This window comes from Anolis carolinensis, chromosome 2, assembly GCF_035594765.1.
Source record: "Anolis carolinensis isolate JA03-04 chromosome 2, rAnoCar3.1.pri, whole genome shotgun sequence".
Taxonomy (NCBI): Eukaryota; Metazoa; Chordata; class Lepidosauria; order Squamata; family Dactyloidae; genus Anolis; species Anolis carolinensis.
Genome location: NC_085842.1, coordinates 83,499,633 through 83,521,661, shown reverse-complemented (window position 1 = coordinate 83,521,661; position 22,029 = coordinate 83,499,633). Strand labels below are relative to the sequence as shown.

Genomic DNA, 22,029 nt, shown 5'->3' with positions numbered 1-22,029 from the left:
GTCTTTATCTGATGACCCAGTTGATGACCTGTTGTTTTCTCCTGACCAACAAAAGGACCCAGTGCTTAGCACGGTGCTTCCTGCACTTAATTTGCTGTTGAACTTAGCTAAGACTCAATCTGGTCCCCCATCTTCTGTGCCTGCTGTGTCTAAAAAAGTTTGACACTCTCTATTGCATATATATATCCTCAGCTCAGTAGTTGACTGAAACCAAATTCTGTTGTGATGAAAGTAGTGCAACCAAAGAAATCTAAGAAATTGCAATCTGCTCCATCAGATAAAGAGGGCAAGAAGTTGAATGGTTGTGGAAAAAAAATGCACACTGCTGCTAGTTTAATAACTTGTATGGCTCATTAACAGGCCTATATGGTGGCCTAGTAGTCTTACTTGTGGGACACGTTAACACCTTACCTAGACATGATTCCACTAGAGCATCACCAGTTGCCAAGGACTCTTCACTAAGAAGGGATCACCTTAGCTCTTCATCAAAGGGACTTGGCTAAACATGGGGCTGATACAGCTGGAAGGATGTTTGCAGCTGCAAAAGCTATTTACCGCCATGCCTGGCTAAGGTCTTCTACGTCATCTGAAGAGGGAAGAGCTATGGCTGAAAAACTGCCGATGTCTGAAAACAACTTATTTCATCCTGACACAGATCCCGAGTTCAAAAGTACACAGAAGATTAAGGAAGCAGTGCAGAAATTTGGTTTCTCTCAGCCTAACTATCAACCTAGATTTCGGTGGCCAACTTCCCAACCACTTTACCGCCAGCCTTTATGGCCTGCTCCCTTTAGGCCTTCTCAGGGTCAGAATCCTAGATTTTCAGTCCCCGTAATTCTTCAACCAGGGGACGTCAGTCCACTAAAGGGAAGCAACAGGACTAGGGTCGGCGTCGTTTTTGACAACCCTATGCCTTTTTCTGTTGGTGATGGGAATCTTCCTCCTTCACTGGGTGAGTTTTGCACTTCTTCTGTTCAGTCCTCCTCCCCTGTTTTTGGAGACAGGTTAGCTCCATTTTTTGAGGCCTGGCGTTCTGTTACATCAGATGCTTGAGTGCTGGAAATTGTGGAACATGGCTATGCCATTGAATTTTTTGAACAGCCCCCAGTGGGAACTGTTCGTATTACCCCTCACTCTTCTGCTCTTTGGCAGGAAGTTCTTACTTTACTTGAGAAGGGTGCTATAGAACCCTTGTCGCCCTCTATGTTTCCTTTTCCTCTTTCTCTCTCTCTCTCTCTCTCTCTATATATATATATATGTTTCTAAAAAAGATGGAGGTCTCCGTCCTATTTTGTATCTTAGAGGGCTAAATGCATATATTATTTATCATTGTTTTTGGATGGTGACTATCAACCATTCTCCCCCCTTTTGACCAGCAATGCTTGGTTTGCGAGGATCGATCTTAAAGATGCTTGTTTTCATGTGGCAATTAGACGCCAAGACCATAGATTTTTGTCCTTTATAACTAATGGCCAAGCTTTTTGTTTTTGCATTCTTCCCTTTGGCATCTCTACAGCTCCCAGGGTGTTTACTAAAGTGGCGGCAGCTCACCTTAGAGAGCGTGGTGTAGTGCTCTATCCCTACATTGATGATTGGTTACTGGTCGCTAAAACATGTAACTAGTTACAAATCAAGATTCAGTTTACTTTGTCGTTATTACAGAAACTGGGTCTTATTATCAACAAGGACAAGTCTCATTTTCAACCCTGCCAAACTGCTCAATGTATTGGGGCTGTCTTGGACTCAGGCAAGAGCGTACCTTCCAGACGACAGATTATGGAATCTTCGTACTCTGGCTCTTCGAGCAATAACAAAGACTTCCGTTCAGGCCAGGGACATTCAGTGCCTTCTTGGGCATATGGCTTCTACTACGGGAGTGACTCCATTTGCTTGGCTTCATCTTTGACCACTTCAAATATGGTTCATCAGAACATTTTATCCTTTACACGACAGCCCCAACAGTCATTTGCTAATCCCTGCAGCTATTCACCATTCTCTACAGTGGTGGACTCACCGATCCAACCTGTGCATTGGACTTCCATTTCATCTCCCCAGGCCCTCGATGCTGCTGGCAACCAATGCTTCACTAACAGGTTGGGGAGCTCATCTAGGCAACCTTACAGATCATGGTGCCTGGACCATAGCAGAGGGAGACAAGCACATCAACTATCTGGAGCTGCTAGCAATGGAAAAGGCACTTCACGCTTTCAGTCATCTAATCGAAGGACACGTTGTGCAACTCACCACCGACAACACTACTGTCATCTTTTATGTCAACAAGCAAGAGGCACACGATCTCGAGCTCTGGTGATCCTTACTCTCAAGATCTGGAATTGGTGCATAGCCAGGAATGTAACCACCATGGCTGTCCATGTCCCAGGCAACGAGAATTCTCTAGCAGACACTCTCAATCGGAAAACTTATGCAGACCATAAGTGGTCCCTTCATCCTGCCCACTTTTCTGTACATGGCACACCCCTTTAGTGGACCTTTTTGCTTCCCCTTCCAACACAAAATGCCAGTTTTACGGCTCACGACTCCTTCATCTTCAACAGCCGGGGTGTTTAGGGGACGCTTTCCTCCTGGACTGGACATCAGTGCCCCTGTATATCTTTCCACCACTTCCACTGCTATCCAGAGTAGTGGCTCGTCTGCAAGCAGAGCAGGTCAACTGTATTCTGATAACGCCATGGTAGCCTGTCAGCTGTGCTTTGCCACTCTCCTCCAACTCGCAGGCAACGATTATGTTAGATTGCCACTCAGACCAGACTTGCTGACTTCAGGATCCACTTCAGTCCCTTACTCCAAAATCACATGTCTCCGACTGACGGCATGGAGGATTCGGCCCCATCTCTTCCTCAACCACTGAGAAACATTTTGGATCTTGCTCTTTGGCCTATCACCAAGTACTCCTATATCTGTAAGTGACGTTGTTTCTGTAATTTTGCTCAACAACAGGAAGTTCAACCGTTGTTAGCACCTACTTCTGTTCTTCTTCAGTTTTTAATGTGTCTATCTGATTCAGGACTATCTTTATCGTCACTCAAAGTTTATTTGGCTGCCATAGCCTCATTCAAGAAGGAACATTATTTACCTTCTCCCTTTTCTGACCTGCTCGTGAGTAGGTTCTTACAGGGCTTCAGGAACTTTTGGCCGCAAGTTCGCCCTGTCTCTCCTTCCTGGAAATGGGAAATTGTCCTTTCAGCTCTAGTAAAATCTCCCTTCAAACCTATGGCCACTGCAGAGATCCATTACCTTTCCTGGAAAACTGCCTTTATGGTGGCAATTACATCTGCTCGTTGTGCCAGCAAGCTTACTGCCCTTAGGGTTGATGATCCTTACCTTAAGTTTCATAAAGACAAAGTTGTCCTTCAAACAGACATTTCTTTTTTGCTCAAGGCTGCATCTCAGTTTCACATGTCTCAGGACATTGTTCTACCTGCATTATTTCCAAATCCATCTACACCTCTTGAGCAATCATTGCACCTCCTCAATGTGTGTAGAGCTCTATCTTTTTATGTACATTGCACAGCTCCATTGCAGAAATCACCAAGATTGTTTGTCATGTACCATGAGGACGCTATTGGCCTCCCAGTTTCCACTAAAAGATTGGCAGCTTGGATAGTTTCAACTATCCAATTAGCTTATGAGATGGCAGGACTGGACTTACCTGTTCAGATCCATGCACATTCCACCCGAGCAATGGCTGCCTCAATAGCATTTTTGCATGGAGTGCCATTAGATGACATTTGCCGTGCAGCCATTGGGTCGACACCGCACACTTTTATTATGCATTACCAATTGGATCTGGCAGCCAAAAGGGATGCACATTTTGGAAGGACAATCCTTTTTTCCACACTAGCATGACGCCCACCATCCGTCACTAAGCTTGCTAGTTTACCACAGGTGTGGATTCCAGAGTGACCATGCAGAAGAAGGTATGGTTGCTTACCTGTAACCGTGTTTCTTCCAGTGGTCACCTCTGGAATTCACACAACCCGCCCATCTTCCCCACATTTGTCATGCCTAGTGCGACTGCTTTTCGCGGTACGGAACTAAGGCCTCAAGCCCCGCAGCCTGGCTTTATTGCTGATGGGGAAGGGCGGGGCTGGAGTCCTCAATGGAGCAAAGCTTTTTAAGAGATCATCCGAAACAGCTGCGTGGATACTGGAGATACCACAGGTGTGAATTCCAGAGGTGACCACTGGAAGAAACACGGTTACAGGTAAGCAACCATACCTTTTCTGGTTTCTTGGCTAGAGAAAAGGCAGTCCACGTAGAATAAAAACAGGTTTGAGGGCTGCATGAAGCCCCAAGGTGGCACTTTGTCTACTCTTGGTTTAGAGCAGTGGTTCCCAAACTTATTTGGCCTACCGTCCCCTTTTTAAAAAAAAATATTACTCAGCATCCCCTGGAAATAAATGTTAATTTTTTTTAATAGCAATTAAACAGAAAGATATATGTATTAATGTTTCTACCTTTTTTGTAAAATATAGTAAAGAAAGGTGTAAATTAGAAAAATTGAAGTTTGAAGTTATGAAACTATTTTTTGAACTCAGAATAGAAAGGTAATACAAAAAATGCACCTGGGCGTGGTAGCGCTCACTTTGCGAATCACTGGTTTAGAGAAAGGATTTGCATGTCTACATAATGTAAAGAACATGATGGAAGATCCATTGATTTAGAGGGTGGCTATTAACACTGGTTTCAATCCAGAACTATTCTACGCTGAGCTATATATCCTTTCCCTGACTTATTGAGTCCCCACATGGCCATTCTGTGCTTCATAGCAAGAAAACAGGTTTGCACAAATGTCTTGCTACCTCTTATTAGTCAGATGCAGAATGATTACAGAAGTGCAAAGATTTCTGGAGGACCATGGTGGAACTCAACACTGATGTCATCATTATGCACCTGGCTACTATTGGATGCTGGTTTCTTATCATGAAGCACAGCAAGGCTATGTGAAGTGGTTTCAAGAGCCTTACAGTACATTGTAAAGGGCTGCAGAAGGAGCAAAGGAATATTAAATCTCCATAGGTTCCCTCGCCCAAGGACAGCAACACACCTAAGGAATAGTTACACATAGGCACACATGTCTCTAAGAGAATTATGACCTGTGTGTGCTCAATGGGATGCAAATGTGCATAATCTGTTGTCAGTGATGGTGGGTGTGACATGACATTCAGAGAAGGAAAAACTGTGTTCTTACCTGAGGTCGTAGATTTGGATGTAGCAATACATATCCATTCAGATCAATAGCATATATATAACCGTTAGCCCCTAACTGGATTAGAAGACAAAAAAGACAAGTTCTTTTTAAATTCTAAAAAGAAACAAATTACAGCTCAAAAAAGAAAAAGAAAAAATGTACTATATCAGGACTCCCAATCCACAGCCACAGATCTTGTCTACAAACTTATTCTTCCAGTGCAGACCCAAGCACATAGCAAGACTGCAGCCTTGCGAGTTAGCATCATTTAATTCAGTGGGGCTTACTCTTTGATGGAAATATATAGGATTGTACTGGAAATGTCTATAAAATATTCCAAATGAAAGGAGATAATTTCCAATTCAGTTTCTGCTAGAATGTTGGTGGCCTTCAACAGGAGGCAGGAAAGAATGATTCTAAGTCAGCATCAATAAAAAAGTAATTTGGAGCATTCTTTGCAAGTGTAAACTTGAAGCTATTTCTCAAAGTTTCCCTCCCTGTCGTCTCCTCCTCCCCCTCCCCCTCCTTTATTGCAGCTGAATCTTCAGGGAGGCTGAAGGGTGTAATGCAGTGTCATAAAGATCATAAACGCTGATCTTCCTGGTGTTTTCGATTTCAGTTCCCAGAATCCCTGATCATTGACCAAAGCAGTTGAGGCTTCTTGGAACTGAAGTCCAAAACACCTAGAAGAGTAGGGTTTGGGAATCACTATGTTAGGGAAAGATATATAATCTTTACGCACATTGTATCGTGGTGTCAGCTTCTTGATGTCATTAAGAGCCACATCGATTCCCACAACACCCAAGAGGAGCTGATTCTGGAAAAACATAAACAACAAAGGAAGTTATGCCTTTAGTTTGAAATCCTGTTATGTTGCCATAACCCACTCATTGTAACCTTTGCTTATCTCTCCTATCTTTGGTCTGAAGAGAAGGACAGAACATGTCACGGCCTAGCTATGCAGCAAAACGTCTAACTCTGATGGAAGAAAAGTAAATTAAGTAGACTTCCATGTATGTCACATAGTAACCACCTTAAATTGGTCAGTCTATACACTTTTCTACATTTAGTGGCTTGGAAACGGCATTTTAAAAACTTTTGGTCAGAACTTCAGAATGGAGTTAAATCCATTGTCCATTACTTGCTTTCTACTTTGGCCCTTTGTAGTAGCACTACAGGATATATCATTTTCTGTCCATTTCTTGCTGTCAAACTCAGCCGTTTCTCTATAGTGTGATTAAGATCGCTTGTGAAATGAGAACAGTGGGGGATTCAGTCCAGCTATACTAGGAATGAAGGGGAAAAAATCCTATCGGAAAGGTTGATTTTGGAGATGTCTGCTGCTGATTGTTACCTTTCACCTGCAACTATGCATCTTTGTATAAATCTTTTGCATTTTCATTATTTCAAATGCTCTGAGATTAGATCCAATCTTAAATGGAAACTTGCATTGTGTTGGCGATGTCTACTGCTGTTTCCCACAGGACGGAGGAGATTACCTTCCTGAACAGAAGGAGACTGGAGTCTGCTTTCACATGTGCCAGACTGTTTTCTTTTTCTGGTGAAACTTTTAACATGGCATCCATTATTTGTCCCCACTATCTTCTTCACTGTGGAAGAAGTCAGCATATCCCATCCACATTAGTGGGCACTGAAACTATCCCTCAAATATTTAGGAATGAGGAGCTATTAAGGACCCACATCTTTGAATTTGCAGTGGGACCAGCACCCACAGTTTCACATACTGGCATCTGACAAAATATGTCTCTAGTAATTTTCTAGTTTCTCCTGGAAATCCTGTGGAATGTTTCCTCCAGAATATACCATGGCATCACCCAGGAGGACCTAGAGAAGTCCTACCTCTATGGTAACTTCTACTGGAGGTCCTTTATTTCAATAGGATTTGCTATTATCCATGGTTTTCTGAGAAACAGGATGAGGTACTATAATAATCTGTCGAGACAAACAGAAGTACTGTCCTCCTTTACTTTTCAGACTAGAACTTTCAGCTGCAGACATTCTCTCCCAGCAGAAATACTAAACATCACCAGTGCCTTTACACCTCTCCCCCACTCTCTACAGAGAAGGACAGAAGGTGCATGTAGAATTAATGCAATTTGACACCACTTGAACTGCTATGGCTCAAATGTTATGGAATCATGGGAGTTGTAGTTTTACAAGGTCTTTAGCTCCCTCTGTCAGACAATGCAGGTATTTCACCAAATTGCAGTTAAGGTGGTATCAAACTGCATTAATTTTATAGTGTAGATGCAATCAGAGCCAAACTGGGAAAGAATGAGTCCAGCGGAAAGTTTGAATTTGAAAGGTAAGGAAAGACAGGTACTTGACAAAATATTGCAATACTTAATCTAATTGGGATTGAAATTGCAAGAGACTCCTCCTGTATCCAACTTGGTAACCCTATAATATCAGCATCTTCAGTAGACTTTGGGCTCTTTCACGCTACCCAATTACACTATATCATGATTCTATTTATTTGCCATGGCTGCATCCCATGGCATTTTGGAGTTTGGTCAGAGGCATAAAAGGAGCTCTCTGGCTCAGAATTCTAAATAGCCTTCCCTAAACTGCAAATCCAAAGATGCCACATGAGGTAGACATAGCAGTTATAGTGGAACCACGGTGCTATGATTGCATAGTGTGAAAAGACCTTTTGCCTCAATGAGAACAGCAAAGGGTTGTAACTACAGCATTGAGAAATCGCACTGGAGCATGAGAGAAGTTTGTGGGTTGAAAACTAGTTCCCTGTCTTACACAGCTTTACCAATAATCAGTCCAGGCAACCATCTTACTTGCATTATTTAGGGGATTCATCTCTCACAGTATTAGTACAGTGTATTAGGTACAGTACATCAAGTATAACAGAGACACTGGATTTTGCTCAGTTGATCACAAGGGCAACAGATATCTGGTGATATGTCTTCTGGTATCTATTTAATGCCAGTTGATCCCAGAAGTCATGCAGTATATGGAGAAAAGGGGATTTTCTGATGTTTACTGAGCACATTAAAGCCACTTCCTACTAAAAACATCCTACTCTAACTACATGCCTCTTTAAGATAAATACAATAAGGATATCCTTCCAATACTTGCACCTGCAAAAACAAAAACAGAAAACAAACCATGCACAGCATGAGATAATTACTGCAATGGAGCTGCTATGCTGCTTTATGAGGCAAAAACCAGACTCCCTGGAGAATAAATGGCTTGGTCTTTGGCCTTGTCACTTACCTAGCTGGGAAACAGATCATTGACTCCTTAAAAGCAAGCTGACATAGAATGCCGTGGCAAGTCTATTATGGCTAATAAATCTAAACAAACAGAAGCATAAGGCAGATGAGACAGAATGTGGACACATGCTGGGATTCTACTCCCTGGGGAGAAAGGAAGCATTTGTGATCTATTTATTGAAGCTTGTTTGCCTTTGGAAATCAGCTGTCATTATAAGGTATGGAAAATTATCTTGAAAAACCTAAGATATAGACATCACTACTGCTGTCATTAATATTATCACCTGTTCCTCCAGAAAGTACTTTCTCATCCAGATGCCCTGGAGAATTTTGGCCATGTGGCAGTTTAGCAAGTCCAAAGCATTCGCTCCAGGTCTTAGTCTTGTGTATCTCTATTTTACCTCAACCTTGCCATAGAATTAATCTGTTTCCAAGTATATTCTGTTTACAGCACTGAGTGTTTTCTATAGCATCCTCTATAAAAATGGCACTGATTGCCTATTAGTTGCCCCAACAAAATTGTCACTAGGTTACTGAGTCTGGAGACAGAATATATACTTTTGCTGTCACCCTTGATGTCAAGTATCTTCAATAGCAACAAAACAAACCCTGCTTTAGTTAGGTATACAACTCTTAGGCTAATTTGATGAGGAGGAGCAGTAAAAATACTGAATAAGACAGTGGCTACTGAGTGATACACTGAATAGCTCCAGGAAAAAAGCTATTTCCAGCCAACCATCCTTCTACCTATCTATTCTTTTTTTTTTGGCACAAAACTGGATTTGATCCAATCCGGGACTGAACAAATAATTATTTCAAGCTACTTTAATGGCATATGAGAAAACTACTTTTTCATCACAGGTATTTAGGATACCAGCTGCATGGAAGGCAGAAAAAAACAATCCTTAATGTAGACTAATAGTATCCAGATGTGATTCCTCAGAAGTTGTTGGACTTCAACTTCAAGAAGACACAGTCAATATTGCTATGTTTGGTAGCCTGTAGAACAGACATTAGCCTTGCCCCCACTTCATTCACTAACATATACACACTGTTCACAACAGACGAAAACATACCTTCTTTTCACCACTCCCATCATCAGTGAGATTGAACACTGCTAAAGTGCCCGTCACCACCAAGCCCAGACCCTATTAAAAGCAAGGAAGTATGATGAATGCAAAGAGCTACCTATAAACGAGTTGTCAGCTCAGAAAGTGTAATAGTAGTTTTCATGGATGCTGTTGTAGACTGAAGTAGACAATTAAGGGAAGTTTGTTATCTAAATAAAACTGGGGAAGAAATCAAACTGGAAAGGTTGGACTTGGGTCATTAAAGGGGGTGAGGGAAGTGAAAACAAGCAATCTTATCTAAACCGCATTGTGATTTATAAACCATACAAGCAAAATAAAAAAAATTACTTTCAAGATCTATTCTAGGATTGAACCAGCCAACCAGAAAGGGGCCATTGGTCAAGGCCTTGAACTGAAGGAGGGCTTCACATTTAGACAATTCTTAGCATTTGATAAGGTTTTAGGCACAGCACTATATAATCAAATAAAGAAATATCACTGTCCAACTATGGAATAAAAGCATTTGAGTGGGCTTTCCAGATTAAATTTCATCTTGTGACATTGAAGACCAGTTAAGATCTCCCTTTTAGAATTAGTAAATCTACACAAAGGTAACAAGGCTAGAAAACATTTTAGAAATTAAAAAAAACAACTCTTCATCCCCCTCTCTTTTGGGGACTTATGTTGTTTTGTCATTAGAAATGTTTTAGACACCCACTGAGCTCTCTGAGAGGGTCTCCCCACTTACCAAAGCATCCTGATAGGCATTGGTCCACTGAACCTGTTTTGCCTTCTTTCCTGCTAAGACCATGGGTCTTCCTAGAACATCCAGGTATTCCTGGAGAGAAGAGAACAAGAGGAAAAATTACACGAAAACATTCAGCAATGGAGGACATAGTAATACATAAGGATGTATGTACATTATAGCATTACTCGTAAAGCAGGTGCAATGACAGTACTGTTTCGATAATACTAGATTGGTTGATTTTTGTTTCACATTAAGTGTTAAAAATGACTGTAGGGATGATGTTGCCATCCATACTGTCAAAAAGAACTGATTTAGCAGGCTAATCGTGTCTTGACAGCATGCCCATGGCATAGTTGCCTCCAGATCCAGACATGCCCGACACGTACTGAGGAGTCATCTTTTTTTTGTCTTCCTGCCTGAAGTACATTTTGAGTTGGAAAATCCTGCCTTCTCCAGATATTCACTGAGGGAAGGAGGAGAGGAGCATCCATGTCAAATGTCACATCCTCATTCAAGAAGTTGTCAAAGTTATCACGAAGGCAGACAAGAGGAATTGAGACTATGGAGCTAGATGTGAGCAATAAGTCTTGACTCTATTGGAATTTTCCAAGATTGAAAGTAAACTTTTGCCTGACTTAGCATGCAAAAATCACAGCTGTTTCTGGAAATTCATCAAGACTACACCATGATGAGAGGTATATTTTTTATGTATGTGTGTGTTTTAAAAACAGAGGTACATGCTAAATCCTGAGCGCTTTTGCCAATCCAGATGAGCAAAAGCATGATAAATGTTTTAAATAATCAGAAGTCTCCCTATTGCCAAGATGAAACAATCAGTAGCCTAAGAGCCAAGAATAGCCCAAGAGCCAGCAATAACCTATGAATCAAACCTACCTGTTCCAGGGCCCACTATCCAGGGCTCTCCCATACCAGTGATGTTCTGCCTCATAAGCAGAGCCTCCACATTTCACTGAGATATGACAATCCTATTTCAGTTTTACCTGGGAGTAAGAACCTATTGAAATCAACGGTGTCTACCTCTGGCTCAATCCATGCTGGCATTGAAAAACAAAAGCAGACGAGGACTTGCTTCCAACTAGACTTTTATAGACTTTTTACCTATCTCCGTGATCGCATCTCCCCCTACGAACCGGCACGTGCTTTAAGATCGACAGGAGAGGTTCTCCTGTTGCTCCCGCCACCGTCTCAGGCACGCTTGGTGGCGACAAGGGAGAGGGCCTTCTTGATGGTGCCTCCTCCCCCCCCCCCCCCCGGCTCTGGAATGTCCTTCCTAGAGAGATTAGGCAAGCCCCCACCTTACTTTCGATTCGTAAGGAGCTGAAAACCTGGTGGTTTAAACAGATTTTTGAAGCTCCTTAGACTCTCTAGCTATGCCTCCGCTTAGCACTTTACGCATCTCTGTCCACACTGTATTGAAATTCCTGGCACGTTTAGCATTTTACCGTTGGCCACTCCAATGTTAAATCCTGGCCACTATATCCGGTTTTATTTATGGATTTATTTATTAAGTTTTAACTTGGGTTATGTGTTTTATAATTATCAGTTTTAAGTATTCTTGGATATGTGTATAATGTTTTAATTGTTGTATGTTTTAAATTGACTGGTATGCTGGAAACCGCTCCGAGTCTCTCGAGGAGATAGGGCGGTATATAAATAAAGTGCTGTTGTTGTTGTTGTTGTTAGCAGTAGTAGTAGTATTGGATTGTACTACTTAAAAAGTTTCAAAAGGCTAGACCTTGCTGAAAAATAAAGGAATCTTTCCACTTCTTCTCCCCCACTCCCACCCCTTACTATTTCCCCCTCTTTCTACTGAGAAAGGCTGCTGTTGATTTCTCCTATAGGGTTGCCCTGCCTCGCAAAGCCTTTAACCATTCTCATTTAAGGAGCAAAGGGTTTGTACACTAGAGAACCGAAAAGAGAACCTTTCTGTGATAATAGTTTCAGAAGTTTTCACAACAGCAGAAAGTACATGGCCCTGTTTGGATTCACCCACTACCTACTCTAAAGGAATTGCTTTTTGAATAAGAGAGGTCTTAAAACAAAATGGTGCCGTATAGGTATACTGAATTTGGAAAAAACACATTGCAAGTAATTCATGTCACCTGCAATTGTCTACCTTTTGCAGAAAAAAACCCTTAGCAAATGGCAATGTGGTTACATTTCTTCATGTAACAAATGGTTATTGGTTCATATTTCTTCTTCTGAAGCTACAAAAACCTTTCTCAGGGGCATTTAAAGGCAATGCTTTCTAATTTTAGTCTGCTTTCTCTTTAAAATTGTACATCTCTCTCCAAATTAAAAACAAAAAACATAATGACTAAATTTTTCTCTTGAGGTATTCCAAAGAGATGTATTCCAAAATTAGTCTATTACCGTATTTCTTGAAAGATGGCATCGATTGTAAGACGCACCCTAATTTCAGTACCACCACCACCATACATAAGACATGCCTGTGATTTCACAATGCTCCACATTTTTAGATATGTTTACATAGAGGAAAAAGCGTGTCTTAGAATTGAAGTAGTACAGTATCTTAATTTTCAAATTGATTACCCCACCCCACAAATATCAAAAAAGTAATCACAAAAAATAACTTATTCACAATAGCAACAACATATTGAACGTGTCCTCTTTCTAAATAACAAATCACCATTTAAAAGTTTTTTTTCCAAGTTCAGGGCATGCCTAGGGTTTGCATCCTTCATTCCAATCCTGACTCCCAACACAATGAGGCAATAGTTTACACCTAGTGAGCAGAATCAGTCCACATCAGGCATTTAAAATGGATTTCCCTCCCTCCAGTTTGTTGTAGTTTGCGGTGATGGTGGACCCACTTGTGTTTAGTTTCATCTGTTAAACATTGATGTCTCCACTGATGACTCTGACTGGCTTTCAATCTTCTTAAAAATATATATCTGTTTCACCTCCCCCTTCTCCTCTTTTTGTAGTCATTTCTCCCCATTCCTCTCCCATCTGGCTGCCTGCATTCCCACCGCCCCGGAGGGAAACCAGACAGTGCTTTCTTTCTGACAACCCAAACAACACTCTCCTTGTTCCGATTTGTTCAGCCTCATTTCCGAACATCAACTGTAGTTTTTTTCATGCTGCGATAAACTCAACAATTTAAAATAAAATGGGTTGAAGCAATGGCATTTGGAATGTGTTTCAAAGTGTTGTGTTCTGGGGGGGGGGGGGAGTTTAATGCCATTTGCGATGGTAACATGACTGTAGGTGTCTCCCTCATTCCTTGGCCTCTTCTTTCCCTTTCTCCATTTATGGCGGTCTAACAGGAATTACCAATTCTGATGACAGTGGCAAGGTGGAAGCTCAATTCACAGCTCACCGCATCTTTAATCTTTAGTGTCAAAGAGACACAAGGCATGTAAATCAGGGGATGATCAAAGTATATAATTATTTTTACATTACGGCACTCATATTTACTTCCTCTTTCTTTCTCCCAAGAACACATTTGCCTTCCGTAATGGGAAGGAGGGATTGGGAGAGCTTGGAGGGAGATCTTGTATTTACTCAGGAGGTAGCAATCAGAAGGCAAGGCATATTGGGCAGGGTATTGTTGAGTAGTCAGGCTTCTCAGTAGACTTCTCTCTGGATCACAATTGTGGAAAGAGGTTGGATTTTGTTGCCAGTGAACTGTGGAGGACACTGCAACAAAACAAAAACCCTTCAGTCTTTCATTGTTCTGGTTCACTGAGGGTTTCTGGCGGTTCTTTTGCACCATCCTTAGGATTCATTTTCTAAAGATTTTCTGAGCACTTGTGTTAGAAGGAATGATAAATTCCAGTCACTGTAACTTCCAGAAGAATTGAAAATCAACATTTCAGTTCTCTAGGGACAGATAACTCTCCAAACAAAATGAAAAATTATAGGCAGTCATGATTTTCAAGAGAGAGATGCAGAGATTGAGAGAGAGAGAGAGAAAGAGAGAGAAGATAAATATGAACAATAATGGGAAACACTGGATTCCATATTTGTCCTCCAGAATACAAAGTATCATCATATCAGGTTGAAATTAATAGATCTGGGAGCTGAATTGCACTAAGGTTCTCATTTCCTCCAACTATTAAGGGTGTATCCATACTGTGGCATTAATTTCTCCTTAGCGACACTATTAGAAATGCTATGGTTGAATGCTATGGAATCCTGGGAGTTGTAGTTTTGCAAAGTCTGTCCTCTCTTATTTTCTTTTCCCAAAAAAGGCCTTTGCCATCCCCTTCTGCAGTATAGATACACCCTAAGTAATATGGGTCTACTACCTTATTTTTAATATCCAGTTTTACTTTTATAAAGACTGTTACGCTTCTCTGTGCCTCTGCTTCACAACAATTCAGGAATCCATTTCACTTAATGCAAATAACAAATCTATAAATTGCAGGTACCCTCCATTTCCCATTTACAAGTGAAGACCTATGAGTACCTTGTCATCTCAATATGCCTTATAACATATAATTGAATTTGACTGAAGAACTCATGGCCACAGTGTCTGGCCTAATTTTTGGATATTCCAGTTTCTTTTCCCAGCCTCAGGTTTTTCTGACACCCAATTTGATGTAACATTCTGGAGAACGTTCTGGAGACTACTGCAACGCGCTGTATGTGGGGCTGCCTTTGAAGACTGTTCGGAAGCTCCAATTAGTCCAATGGGAGGCAGCCAGGTTGATAACCGGAGCAGCATACAGGGAGCATACCACTCCTATGTTACGCCAGCTCCACTGGCTGCCGATTAGCCACCGAGCACAATTCAAGGTGCTGGCGTTAGCCTATAAAGCTCTAAACAGTTGTGGCCCAGCTTACTTGTCCGAATGTGTCTCCCACTACGACCCACCTCGAAATTTAAGATCTTTGGGCGAGGCCCGGCTGGCGGGGACGAGAGACAAGGCCTTTTCAGTAGTGGCTCCCCGCCTATAGAACGCCCTCCCAAATGATGTCAGGCAGGCTCCCTCCCTTCTATTCTTCCGTAGGAAAGTTAAGACCTGGTTGTGGGACCAGGCTTTCGATTAATAACAGCAGCATCAATTATCACCATCTTAGAACTCAATGACAGACCAGTTATCAGATTCGAAATGTGCCAACTGTGTATTTATATGCATATTTTATCAATGTTAATGTATTTAATTTTAAACTGATTGAATTGCCTGTAATATTTTTATACTGTGTTTTATTGTAAGCCGCCCTGAGACCCCTATGGGTGAGAAGGGCGGGATATAAGTATTGTAATAAATAAATAAATAAATAAACTCTGCAGTTCTCATGTTTTGGTCCAGATAAGGGCATTGTCGAACAACAGATTCTCTTTCCTCATGAACCAGAATAGTTACCTTTATTTTGGTGGGGTTTTTTTTTTTGTAATTATGATGAATCTTATCCTTGATTCAGTATGATCTCATATGCCTCATTAAGAGCATGTACCACATCCTTTAATATTCACAATTTGATAGCTTATTATACCAATGTGCCACCATTGGCCATTTTAGGACAGGCAGATGAATAAAGAGGCCAGGATGATGCAGCTGTCTGGTGAATCAGTATCATTTTGGGGACAAAAACTCACTAGATTTACCATGCCTTATATAAGTCTATGGAATATGTTTGTCATTTTCTAGTAATTTGTATGGTACTCCCACTCTATTTCCCCCATCAGCATTGCTCTTAAAATAACGGATATTTTGGAAAACTGCTTGCTCCCATAAGCATATAATAGACAACTGAATAGGTAGAGAAAGAACTGACCAATGGTTGGAGTCCACTAAAGGAGTGCCCAAACCGGGGAGGGGAGGGGGATGGCACTTGGGGAGTGGTGAGCGGGGTGGTGAGCTCAGGGGGTGGTGATCGGGTAAGCCAGTGAGTAGGCAAGTAGGCAGGTGAGTGGACGGGCAGGTGGTGAGTGGCTGGGATGGCGAAGAGGGGGGTAGGCAATGGGGCATGCCCCTTCTGGCATATGTGCCATAGGTTTGCCACCACTGCACTAAAGGCTTGAAGAATTCCCCAGGTTCTTTCGACTATAGCAGTGGTTCCCAACCTTTGGGCCTCCAGATGTTTTGGACCTCAGCTCTGACAGTTCCTAACACCTGGTAAGCTGGCTGGGATTTCTTGAAGTTGAAGTCCAAAACACCTGGAGGCCTAAAGGCTGGAAAGCACTCGACTACAGTCAGAAGGCTCTCATCAGAGCCACAAAACAGAATGCATAGAAACTAGCTGCAAGAGAAACACATGGCAAAAGGATGGAAGAGGAGACCATCAAGCCACAACACTGACAGAACCCTTTTTTCATCTGCAATTGTATTGTATATATAGTCAAATGTGCTCTTTGATCTTCTCCACTCCCAAATGCTACCTTTATCTACAGATGACACAACTGGACTGAAAACCACAAAAAAAACAAAAACAAAACAAAACTGCTGAATAAGGCAGGGCTATGCACAGGATGAGTGGAAACCCAGCCATAGGGAACACTAAAGAATCCAGATAAAAAAAATTTTTGAAATATTTTTATTGGAAATGTTATGTTTGAAGATAAACAAAAAGGAATATATGTTTGCAAGTAATAAAATTTTCACATCGAAAGTGGGAGAACACTTATTATTAATAGAAAGTAGGAAATGAGATAAGAGGGAAAAAAAATCAAAGACGGAAGAAAAAAAGTATATAAAATATATGGTAAAAAGAAAAGATAGAAAAAATGAACTGAAAAATAAAAATAAAACAATTGTTGACTTCCATCTGACTTTAACTGGTTCATCATAGATTTTTAAGTGTCCGTAGAAATCGGTAAATCACCACATCCCCTTCGCCCTCATCAGTCTCTAAAATTGTATCTGTTCAGCAGATAGGATCAAATTTCATTTGTTTTAAATAGTCCTTTACCGGGTCCTAGTTAGTTTCTTTCTTTGGTAAACCTTGGCTTGGAGATAACCAAGATCCATGTTCATCACCTCCATGACTTCATTTAACCATTCCTCCTTATTTGGAATCTCCTTTCGTCTCCAAAACCTGGCATATGTTATTTTCGTGGCAGTGACCAAGTAGTTGAACAGGATCTCTTTATTTTTATCATGTTCAATGTCTAACATTCCAAGTAAGAAATATTCCGGTTCTCTTTTAATTTTTGTCTTTAAAATGGTTTGTATGGCTTCATTTATGTCTTTCCAATAGAGTTGGGCTTTTGGACAAGTCCACCATAAGTGAAAAAAGTGCTCGTCTGTTGCTCGCACTTCCAACATTTGTCAGATGTGTTCTTATAACATTTAGAAATTTTGTAAGGGGCAATATACCACCTGTATTGCATTTTTAACCAGTTCTCTCACATGTCATATGCATAAGTATATCTAAGGCCCTGGTTCCAAACCTTCTTCCAACTTTTTAATTGAATCTGGTGTCCTACATTCAGGGCCCATTTCACCATGCACTCCTTTATCTGATCACTTTCTGTAGCCCACTCTAATAATTTTTTAATATAATTTTGTAGTTAATTTTTGATCGCTCTTCATTACATTGTCCCAGAAGCCATTTCTGTTTGCGAAACCTGTCTCTTTGTCTTTCCTGAAGAGATCATACACCTGTCTATAGTGGAACCAGGAGCACTTTGGGAATATAAGTTTAATGTCCTTTTCCTCTTTTAATTCAAATTTCCCTTTTTGTTTTATTAGCAGATCATCATAGGTAGGCCAGGTTCACCATCCCAATTCTCTCCTTTGGAAGGCTTCCAAAGGAGATATCCATAAAGGGGTCTGCGTACAAAATTTAGATTTATACCTATTCCAAATTTTTATCAGGCCAGCTCGAATAAAATGGTTAGAGAAGTTCCTTTCTATCTTTGACTTATCATACCATGTATAGGTATGCCAACCCCTCCGTAAGTCAAATCCCTCCAAGGTCAAAATGCTTAGCCTTTTTAGAGTCGTTCATTCTCTAATCCAACTTAGGCCCACAGCTTCATAGTAGAGTCGTAAGTCTGGTAGGCCAAATTCACCTCTTTTTTATCATCTATTAAATTCATCCGATTTATCCTAGGCTTTTTGTTTTGCCATATGAATTTAGAAATGTATTTATGCCAAATATTAAAAGTGCTCAGATTCCTTATAATTGGGAGAGACTGGAATAAGTAGAGCAGTTTGGGTAACACATTCATTTTGATAATTGAAATTCTGCCAAGAAGAGATAGCTTCAAATGTTTCCAATTGTCCAAGTCCTTTTACACTTCCTTCCATTTTTGTTCATAATTATTTTTCATCAATTGGGAATTTTTGCCTTTTATTGTTAAACCTAAATACTGAATTTTATCAACCACCTGAAGTCCAGTAAGTTTGGATAATTCTTCCTTTTTATCCTTTGTATTTTTTGTCAGAGCCATCGATTTCCTTTTATTTAGTTTAAGACCTGCAACTTTGCCATACTCTTCTATTTTTTCAATCCAATTTGTTATGCTTTCTAATGGATTAGGCACTAATAATACAAATCACATCATCGGCATAGGCTCTTATCTTGAATTCTTCACTTTTTATTTTTAAATTCCTAAGTCTAGAATATTTTTTTGAAATAATCTTTATTAAAGATTTTCATTAAAAACAAAGTATGAAAAGAATATAAAATCATGGAAAGTTTAGAAAAAGAGAGACACGAAGTAATAAGAAGCGAAAATAGTCGGGGAAAAGGGTTGGAAAGGGACGGGGACGGGGATGAGAGAAAGAGGGGAAGAAAGGTGCACAAAGAAGATCAGGATAAAAGTAATAGAGAGTGAGAAAGATCTAGATTTTATTTGGTGTTGACTTCCCGGAACTCTTCTGGGAGGGTTTTGATCCTTTTCCTTGGTCCAATATCATTTCTTGACTTTTTCTTCTCCTGTCTTCTTTCTATGTTCCTGATTCCTTGGCTTTTATCCACATATTCTTACTCCTTGTTTGATTTTTAATATATTTCTTACTGTTCCTAACTAATTTTTCCTCATGTTTACACTTTGTTTGTTTTATATATTTATTTTTATATCAGTATCTTGTAATTTTTTTTGTTTTAAGTAAGCTTATAATAATTAATTGTAGCAGCAATAATCAAGTTGTCAATCAATCTTCATTAAACAGACTCACTATTTCGATATAAACTAAGGTTATTACTATAATATTAGTTAGCAAAAGGGGGGGCAGAGCAAAAGGATTTTCAAAGTCTCTTTAAGTTGTTGGTACTTTAGTTGGTGTTTTTCAACTGCGGCCAGACAGGGGACTCTCACCACAGCATCTCCTCAGGCCTTTGCTCTGATTTCTTCCTCTGGCCTCCACGCGATAACCCGGCTCTGCGGTCACCTTCCGAGGTGACTTAATGAGTGTCAGGGTGGGTCCAATGAAATTGTTCTATGAAAGGCCCTGGCAGGCTCAGTGATGTTTTGCAAGGGCCAAGCAAGTTCCAGCAGGCCCCAAGAGGCCCAGTGGAGTCCACAGGGGCCAGAAAACCAATAGGCCGCCTCCCGTTTCGGTGAGGCGGTCAGGCGGAGAAACGTGGCAGGCCTAAAGGAGTTTCCCTGGCGGTCATCAAATTGCCTCCCAGCTTCGCACCTGGCCTGGCAGAAGTCACCGCAGGTTCAGTTTTGTTCTGCTGGGCTAAGCAGGGCAGGCGGGCCCGGCCAGATCCTGCAGTCCCTCTGCCCCCTCTCTCCTCACCACGGAGGCCTGCCAGCCAGCGACCATATCGAACCAGGATAGACGGCCCAACGAACTGTCCTCTCAATCTCTCGATCCCTCCACATCCAGATCCACAGCCGCTGCTGGAAACCCCCGTCGCTCCTCCAAACAGCGAAGCGACGGTTGCGGCAATCCTGGGCGTGGAAGAACACACTCCACAGCACAGCACTCCACAGCACATAAGGCTTCACAGCACCAAGTTCCAACCATGCTGCAAGGCTTCTAGGCTGTGTTGGAAATGGCGGCCCCACGCTCAACCCCAGTTTGTTCTTTCTTCTCCTCCTTCTGCCCTAGCTGCCACTGTTATCCCTCTAAGGTCCTTTTTGGCACCCTGAGGTATTGTGTAGGCAGCTCTACAAGTCAAGGTGATTGGGGAGTGGGGGAGCGGTGGGTGTCGGTGGAAAGAGAAAGTTTTAAAAACCTCACCACGGAGCTCTGCTGGAACCCTCCTACCTCCTCAGGGCCTGTTCTTTCCTTGTGTGTGTGTGTGTGTGGGGGGGGGGGGGGCTACAAATGATATCATCGGGAAAGGCCCTAAGTTTATAATCTTGCCCTTGTATTTGTGCCCCTTTCAGTTCTTTTTCTTCTCTAATTTTAAAATAAATAAATATTAATGGTGAGAGGGGGCACCCCTGCCTAGTTTCTTTTTCAATTTTTATTTCCTCAGTTTCTTGCCCATTTATCATTATTTTAGCATTTTGCTGTTCGTATATGGCATCTATAATATATACCTCACAACCTCTGAGGATGCCTGCCATAGATGTGGGCGAAACGTCAGGAGAGAATACTTCTGGAACATGGCCATACATCCTGGAAAACATACAACAACCCTGTGATCCCAGCCATGAAAGCCTTCGACAACACATCTTCATTATATTGCTAATGATTCTACTGAGTTGAAAGTGAAAAATGGATCTCCTGGGCCTTTAATGAGAATGTTCTGCTACTTTGAATATTTCTATCCGGTATTTAAGGGGCTCTGCATAGACCATCTCCTCTGCTAGAGGGGACAGCGTGCCAGAACTGTGCGGTCTGCCGTATAATAATGTCCAGATGCACAGCATGTTACAATACAGGCAGAAACGGAAAGAGATTTGGAGGAAAGAATTAATATCTGATTCAGGGAAATAAAAGATGGCACAGTCCTCAAGCAATGCATCTTTCTTGTGGGGTCATGCAAAACCAGAATCCTAGTGACATCCCTGAGTGATCAGCTCTGACATCTGTACAGGCTTCCTAAAGCAACAAGCACTTTTCATTCTTTCTTATTCCGTGTGCCTCATAAAGGCTCTTTGACATGACTATTCTTTAGAGGAACCGAGGCACACCTGATTCTGCAAAGGTGTGTTTCTTCCATGTTCTAAAGGGCAACTAACATATACTGGCCTCTTTTGTCAAAATGTTATCCAATCTTTGGAGTTTGTTTCTTCTCCTTATGTGCCTTCAAGTCATTTCTGATTTATGTTGATCCTTTTATAGAGTGTATGCCTTGTCTAAGTTCACCCAGTGGGTTTTCATGGTTAAGCAGGTATCCCAGCCCCTGTTCTCCAGATTCATAGTCCAAGGCTCAAACCATTACACCATGTGTGGGAGAAATGCTTGATTTCTTTCTTTCTTGTACTACTGAAAAGGTACTTCAAATATTGCAAAATTTCCCCCGTGAAACACTTTACCCACGAACATCTAAGGGGCTTTCCCTTACAACAATTACAACATACTTGTTCAACTTTAACTGCATGCTCCATTCTCTAGAATCCTAGGATTGGTGGTTTATTGAGGTATTTAGAAGCCTCTGCTAGAGAACACTAATGCCTCGCCAAACACAAATTCCAGGATTCCATGGAATAAGGACATGGCCATTACCATCATTTAGTGTGAAAGGGCTAAATGGATAAAAGTCACTCTGTACATGAATTAGTATACAATTAATATTTGTAGATTGTCACATGTAGGAAATGCATAAGTATAGATTTCATGAGCTCCATGGTGTAGCTCTGTATTAGCAAACAACTACAACTTCTCAGGAAGCAAACTCACAAGG

The 22,029-nt window shown here is 41.2% G+C and overlaps 1 protein-coding gene across 3 annotated transcripts in view; it reads right to left on the bottom strand.

Annotated features, from left to right (window-relative positions):
• The window catches only part of cacna2d2 (calcium voltage-gated channel auxiliary subunit alpha2delta 2), an 839,819-nt gene that overhangs the window by 58,327 nt on the left and 759,463 nt on the right, over positions 1-22,029 (bottom strand). For all 3 annotated transcript variants that reach the window (XM_008105051.3, XM_008105052.3, XM_062973861.1), the window contains 4 exons: positions 10,282-10,371; positions 9,540-9,611; positions 5,955-6,029; positions 5,213-5,287 (listed from right to left, as the gene is read on the bottom strand). In XM_008105051.3, the coding sequence (XP_008103258.2) occupies positions 5,213-5,287; positions 5,955-6,029; positions 9,540-9,611; positions 10,282-10,371 (312 nt within the window). The remainder of the gene's footprint in view (positions 1-5,212; positions 5,288-5,954; positions 6,030-9,539; positions 9,612-10,281; positions 10,372-22,029) is intronic.